This window comes from Physella acuta, unplaced genomic scaffold, assembly GCF_028476545.2.
Source record: "Physella acuta isolate Inbredline_101_S28 unplaced genomic scaffold, ASM2847654v3 ptg001699l, whole genome shotgun sequence".
NCBI lineage: Eukaryota > Metazoa > Mollusca > Gastropoda > Physidae > Physella > Physella acuta.
The window spans coordinates 77,331-85,461 of NW_026733212.1; the positions used below are offsets into that span (position 1 = coordinate 77,331).

General features: G+C 37.8%; 1 protein-coding gene across 1 annotated transcript; it reads left to right on the forward strand.

Annotated features, from left to right (window-relative positions):
- Positions 1-1,136: 1,136 nt before the first annotated feature.
- Positions 1,137-7,165, forward strand: LOC131929965 (solute carrier organic anion transporter family member 2B1; the record flags this gene model as incomplete). Its single annotated transcript, XM_059286350.1, is given in 5 exon segments — positions 1,137-1,380; positions 2,363-2,501; positions 4,976-5,155; positions 6,334-6,501; positions 7,079-7,165. Coding segments are annotated over 5 exon segments (784 nt in total), but the record flags the coding sequence as incomplete, so codon positions are not given.
- Positions 7,166-8,131: the final 966 nt, after the last annotated feature.

An 8,131-nucleotide genomic window follows, 5' to 3' on the forward strand; every position in this document is an offset into this window, starting at 1 on the left:
TGTGATCACGTCTATGGCCATCACTGTCATCACGTCTATGGCCATCACTGTGATTACGCCTGTCTATGGCCATCACTGTGATTACGCCTGTCTATGGCCATCACTGTGATCACGTCTATGGCCATCACTGTGATCACGACTGTCTATGGCCATCACTGTCATCACGTCTATGGCCATCACTGTGATCACGACTGTCTATGGCCATCACTGTGATCACGACTGTCTAAGGCCATCACTGTGATCACGTCTATGGCCATCACTGTCATCACGTCTATGGCCATCACTGTCATCACGTCTATGGCCATCACTGTCATCACGTCTATGGCCATCACTGTGATCACGTCTGTCTATGGCCATCATTGTAATCACATCTATGGCCATCACTGTGATCACGACTATGGCCATCACTGTGATCACGTCTATGGCCATCACTGTGATCACGTCTGTCTATGGCCATCACTGTGATCACGACTGTCAATGGCCATCACTGTGATCACGACTGTCAATGGCCAATGCGACTGTCTATGGCCATCACTGTAATCACATCTATGGCCATCACTGTGATCACGACTATGGCCATCACTGTGATCACGGCTGTCTATGGCCATCACTGTGATCACGACTGTCAATGGCCAATGCGACTGTCAATGGCCATCACTGTGATCACGACTGTCTATGGCCATCACCGTGATCACGATTGTTTGCCTACAAGCATGGGAACGTTTTAACGGGTAGATAACACAAGATAAACAAGTCGACCAATTTTTATCAGCCAGAGTTTGTCTATCCACATTTCATACGGGGTCACTTGTACGGGAACCCCACTTGTACGGTTGTTGTTTTGGTTTTTAGTGTGTACACAAATTTTAATGAGCCCTTTAATTGTAGGCCTATATTGTGATACGATGGTTAATTAAGTGTAGGCCTTTTTCTGGTTTTGTTGATGGATCTAAAATAATTCATACATCAGGACTATTAATTTTGGGTAAGCGTTCGTAACAATTATTTTTAAAATACATATTTTGTATATAATTAAAGTATTCATTTAAACCGTTCTTAAAGGACGTTTTTAAAATTCAAAAATAATTCTGTAAATAAATATTTAAATTTATTTTTAGATGGCTGCGAGCTAGAAACGAATCAAATCTTTATTATCAGAAATTGTGAGAGATGAATTCACAAAACTACACAGCTCTCGCTCAAAACGAAGAAAAGGTAAGGGAAGCTACTGCGAAAAATGAAGCGCCAGATTCGAGTTGCGGAGTTTTTTCCCTTAGACCGCGCATCCTTCAACCCTGTGCCAACATTATGAGCTACACATTGTTTTACAGTATGGCGGGCCTTTTCTCTTCAACTCTATCTTCTTATGTTAATTCACAGGTAATTAAAAATGAATTAATAATAATGTAATTTAGGTTAAAAAATGTTTAATTAAGATATGTAAGAGGATAAAGGGAAGACTAGTCATTTCGTATATGTATGCGGTTGGGACGGGTATGGAGAAATGTGATACAACACATACTTTTTGTATGTTCTTTTTTCTTTCTATTCTAATTTTTGTACGACGCGGTCGAATGCTAGAGCGAACGACTGCTAACCCAAAAATCTCGAGTTCGAATCCCGGGTTCGTGGGTAGAACGTTCCTGAGTTCACCCAGCTCTAATGGGTACCTTGCTCACGTTAGGGAAAGTAAAAAGGTGAACTCTACTTCGCCGAATAAAATAAATGGCTAAAATATTTTTAGGTAGAGATGGCCTAAAAAATGACGTCACTCAACTCACAGACGATAGTAACTCACGAACGTAACTTTTCTTTAGAAAAAAAAAATATCAACAGATTACCAGCAACCCCGTCCCTCAACAAAACAAACTTCTACACCAACAACAGCCCTCCCCCTCTCCGATTCACAAAGATATTTATTAATAATAATTCAATTAAAATAACGATTTAATTATTCGAATATTGAATAACACACATGCAACCTCACCACCCCCACCCTCCAATCAGAGTTTCTTCCAGGCATCTCTTCGGGGGGGGGGGGGGGGGGTTTCAAAGCCCCCCCCCCCCCCCGAAAAAAGTCTACCCCACCCCCCCCCTCCCCGAACGAAATGGAATTTATATAGCAAATATATAGATTTAACAGTGTCTCCCCCCCCCCCCTCCAAAGAAAATCTACCCCCCCCCCTAAAAATTTCAAGTGCCCCCCGGAGAAAAAAAGTCTGAAAGAAACACTTCCTACAATCCCAAAGTAGCACATCGTCACAAACGTTTAACCCACCACTTCACTATTTAACGACAAACTCTAGTCTAAAATTGAAAGATACATCAATGCGAAAGGATGTAAAATTAACTACTCACCCAGGTAACGACTTTAGAGCGACAGTTTGGGTTCAGTTCCAAGCAGACCGGACTAATTCTGGCAGCCAACGACATCGGGTACCTGATCTCTGTATTGTTCATCAGCTTCTCAGCGGCCAGGATTCACATTCCCAGGGCGCTCGGTGAGAGTTGTCGTTCTTTTTAACGTTTGAGAGTTACCGTTACTGTTTTGTTTCGATTTTACACTGTTGGGGTTTAAGGTATTGAGTTGCTGTTTATTGATTATATGTTATCGTTACTGTTGTATTGTAATCTGACGCTGTTCTGGGGTTAGGGTTGAGAGTTAGTGTTTGTTGATTATAATGTTATCGTTACTGTTGTTCCTTTCTCGTATACACAGAGTATAGAAAGAGTATTGTAATCGTGCAAAAAAAAAAAAAAAAATAAAAAAAATCGAGATTTGCGCACCAAGTGAACGGTAAACAATCTATATATATTATTCTCTTCTGGGAGACGCTAGAAAACAAGCTGTAAACGCGCTCCCTACCATCCCCATCCCTACGTGGTCTTAGTGAGCTGCGGTTCACGCTATGTTTACGTTCGTGGAGTCGGGTTTAGTGACGGCTATTAGGGGCAGATAATTTAGTTTTAAACAATTTTATACGTTGGGGGGGGGGGGGGGGGGGGGGGGGGAAGGAAGGGGGGGGGGTTGGTCCTTAACGAGCTACTTATAGTGTTTTAAAGAAATATTTTCAGTGTCAGCGTTGGTACTGTCGATTTCACAAATTATGAATTACTGAAAAGTAGAAAATAAAACAACTAAATAGCGGCGTATGATACGCCGCGGGGCGGCTCGTATGTGTATAATAGTGCTGATTACTAGTACTTTATAAATTCCTACGCCTTTTTTTTTAAATTGAAAATAGCGTAAAGTACTACTTACGGTCATCGGAAATTACTCAAATTTTGACAGAAGGTGGAGAATTAGATCTTTCACTTACATGTGCAATTTTATTTATCTGTCTAAAATAATACTCAAGTTATAGACTTTTGAAAAATTGAAAGGAGAATAAGTTCCACTTCCGGTTACCGGAAATTGCTGAAAAAGTTGATACAGAACCACACATTTGATATAATACTTATATATGAAATTCATCAACCTAGCCGTAATGGTACTCAAGTTATCATGTCCACAAACATACACACACTGACAAAATTGCAAAACTATGTTTTTGTTACTCAGGGAGGGGTAGAAGGTTGAGATTTATGAAAATCTCGGTTTTGATTTCTTTTACGATTATTTTTTTTTATTAAATACTTCGTAAACAAGATGAAAGGACGATTCATAATCATACAGACAAGCCAGTTTCAATAATTTTTAAAGAAAATTACAATGTGTTTAACTTAAATTTTTTTTAACAAGGCTAATGTTTTTAATATTCTAGCTGGAGTCAAATATAATCCTTAAATCTATTAATAAACATACATTAGACAAAAAATTATAATCAATCTTTTATTTTATATTAAATAAAATTAAAAAAAACAATTTTGTTTATTTTTATTTTATGATCTTTTGAGTTTCTGTTCGGTTTAAATATAGTTGGGGAACATGGTTAAGAGTTGTTTCTCTTTGTATTGAATTTTTTTAAAATTATCGGCCGCTATGAAGCATTCAACATTAAACAATGCGGACATTGGTTGAAGATCGTAGTGTGTTAAAATATATAAAGTAATGAAATATTATCATATTGATTTATGTATAGTAAAATTATAAGCATTTATAAATATGCAACATATATATATATATATATATATATATATATATATATATATATATATATATATATATATATATATATATATATATATATATATATACATATTTAACAGTGTTTCTTCGAACATTTTTTCTCCGGGGGGGGGGGGCATTTGAAATTTTCGGGGGTGAGGGGGTGGGGCGGACACTGTAAAAAGAATATATTTCTATATAATTTCCTGGAAGAAACTCTGGTTGCTGCAACTTTGGAAGAAAAAAAAATTAAGGCCGCTTGGCAGGATAACATTCAATTTACAGTGTGTCATTTTTATTGACACTTGGTTTTTTTTTAAAATTTAACACGAAAAACATTTTTTAAAGTTAATCTATAAAATCATTTTTTTTTGAGTGCTTGTGGATAAATGTTATTTTTTTCTTTGAGCTGGCCACATTAAGTTATATACTTGAGAAGCACGGACTCCCCAAATCTATTCCTACACACCAACTTACGCAGCCTTTTATGAGATTTTCACCAATACGTTACCAATGGTGTATTTATTTTAGACGTGGCCTTTGTTTCTAAAACAGAGTTATTTAAATATAAAAAATGTCGGCACTTTTTTCTTGGATCTCAGTTGTTGGGGCGTTAGGGTTGTCCACACTACCACCTATAAAATGGCCTATACCCAAATGAAAATGTCCTATACCCAAATGAAAATGTCCTATACCCAAATGAAAATGTCCTATACCCCCAATGAAAATGTCCTATTCCCCCAATGAAAATGTCCTAAATCCCCACGAAAAAGTCCAATACCCCCATGAAAATGCCCTGTTCCTCCCTGAAAATGTCCTAAACCTTCATGAAACTGACCTGTACACCCCCACCTCCCCTCCCCACAGGTGTGGCGACCGTCATCTTTGGTCTGTCTGGACTCATCTGCTCCCTGCCGCATTTCATCTTCGGTGCCCAGACCAGCCTGGACCTTGGTCAAAGTAATGGAACCGTGTCAAGGTCATCGGTCTATGGTGACCTGTGTGTGGACGTGAACGAGACCTCCACGAGATGTGCCGCCAAGCCAGGTAAGTCACGTGTAGACCAGGTGTGTTGTTTCCTAAAATAAACATTTTATTCCCATCCACGTTCCACGCCCTTGAAGATATCATTTTTGGTACTAATAAAACAAGTATTGAAGTTGGGTGAATCTTGATTCATTGATTATAGAGAATGAAGATTTTATGCCCATATAGAATGTAGATTTTATGCCCATATAGAACGTAGATTTTATGCCCCAATAGAACGTAGATTTTATGCACATTTAGAATGTAGATTTTATGCCCATATTGAATGGAGATTTTATGCCCATATTGAATGGAGGATTTATAGCCATTTATTATGTCGATTTAATGCCAATTTAGAATGTAGATTTTATGACAGTATAGAATGTAGATTTTATGTCCTTATAAAGTAGAGGTCTATATGTAGATTTACTGTCAATTTAATTAATATATCATGTATATTTGCTATTCATTAAGATTCTAGCTTTGTTTCTCACGTTGAATGTGGTTTTGATACCAATAAAGAAAGAAAAATTGATGCCCGAATAAAATACTAGTTTTGATGCCTAAGCAGAACGTACTTTTAATTTGTATTTTGAATGTAGATGCCTATACCAAATATTATGTACAAGTTGATTCCCTTTTATAATATAGATCTCCTTATATAATATGGATGCCCAAATATAATGTAGATGCCTAAATATAATCTAGATTTCCATATTGAATAAACATGATTTTAAAAAAAAATGTAGGTGCCCATATAGTTTGTAAATGCACATATTTAATGTAGATTCCCATATAGAATGTAGACTCCTATATAGAATGTACATGCCCATACATAATGTAGATGTCCTTATAGAATGTAGATGTCCATATATAATGTAGATGTTCATATATAAAGTAGATGCTCATATAGAATGTATATGCCCATACATAAGGTAGATGCCCATAAATAAAGTAATGCCCATATAGAACGTAGATGCCCATTTAGAACGCAGATGCCCATTTAAAATATAGATGCCCATAAAGAAAGTAATGCCCATAAAGAAAGTAATGCCCATAAAGAAAGTAATGCCCATAAAGAAAGTAATGCCAATACAAAATGTAGATGCTGATACAAAATGTAGATGACCATACAAAATGTAGATGTTGATACAGAATGTCTATGCCGATACACAATGTATATGTGCTGTCTCTTGCAGCTAACGACACCTGGAAGGTCTACCTCCCTGGGCAGGTGGCTACCGTGTCCCTGGGACTGATCGTGCTGGGCATGATGCTGCAGGGGTTCGGCAAGGCCCCGCGGTCGTCCTTGACAACCACATACGTGGACGACAACACGGTCAAGTCGAGCACCGGATTTTATTTGGGTAGGCGGACGTGACGTCACTGGTGTTTCTTTCAGGCATATTTTCGGGTTGAGGAGGGGGGGGGGCAGTGTCCCGAAGCACGTCTACCATCCCCACTCCAAAAGATATAGCATGTGTATTGAGAAAATGATATAACTTTACGGGTGCCAACCCCCCACCACAGATAATTCAGTCCGCCCCCAATAATTTCAGCAGCCCCCCCCCCCCCCAACGGAGAAAAGAAGTTTGAAAGAAACACTAGACGTGACAACCTGGGTGTGTAAGTGTGTGTGGTTTATATGACTATTAAAACAATGTATTTTAGACCAGGTTTAGATATGTCCGTTTTTGAACTATGTTGTATTTGACCTGGTTTCACTGTGTTGTATTTAATCAGGTTCAACTCTGTTATATTTGATCATGTTCAACTATGTCCGTTTTTGATCAGGTTTAACTCTGTTGTATTTGACTAGGTTCAACAATGTCTTTTATGACCAAGTTAAACTCTGTTGTATTTCACCAAGTTTAACTCTGTTGCATTTGACCAGGTTTAACTCTGTTGCATTTGACCAGGTTTAACCCTGTTGCATTTGACCAGGTATAATCATAGCATGTTCCATGTTTGGGCCTGTCATTGCCTACGTAATGGGCGGAGTCTTCAGCCGGATGTACGTCACACTAGGGGGTGAGTCATAAGTCATGTAAAAGTACTGGTAGTTTATATACACATTAGCGATACTAAGTCATCTCCTCGATAGTCATCTTACAAAACAACACAACTTTACTATAATCTAAGAAAAAAATAACTTTTAGCAGTTGTATTTATTATGTTTTCTGTATTTTAAAGTTGAAATTATTATCTCCCCTAGTTAAACATTACACATTAACTCCCTTTAATTACACCTGTGTTCATAATTATCGGGCAAAGAGGTAGGTCAGTCTTTGAAAGCATTACACATCCGTTCATGATACTAGGCCTGCACGTTAAACACATGTTCAGATGGACAGCGGTTCTAAAAATAAACATTGAAGAGCCAGGAATATTTAAATTAGTCACATGATCAATAAGTAACGTTATTTGCTGAGGTTATAGGGAGGGCGTTGACTCCCTGATCTGACGTCACATATCTAGGATGTGGCTAAAAAAAATAGGATTAGTTGTTATTATTTGATTAGAGATTGTTTGCGTTGAAGTTTAAGTTTTAGACAATTTATTTTTATGGTTACGTTTATGATAAGGTTTATTTTTAGTCGAGTTTTAAATTTCAAACTTTGTTCAGGGTTACTTATAGGGCTAGGTTTAGCTTTAACTGAGTTGGAAGGGCTACGTTCACGGTTAGGTTTAGATTTAATGAAATTTCAGGGTTATGTTCATGTTTAAGTTAAAAGAGGAGTTTTGGGAATACGTTAAGGTTTGGTTTGGTTTTGCTCTAGTGGAGGGCTAGGTTCGGGGATAGCCTTAGCTTTAGAGATGTTGTTTTCTCACTGTAAGTGGGTCGTCAATAAATGACGTCACACTCGTAGGGGGGAAAGGGTCCGAAATTTTGTGACGGTGTGTGATGAGGGAGAGGGGGAGGGGGTTCAGATGGTATGACTTCACACTTTTGCAATGTTAGAAAACAAATTTTAGCCGTGATTTCGCGTTTTAGAA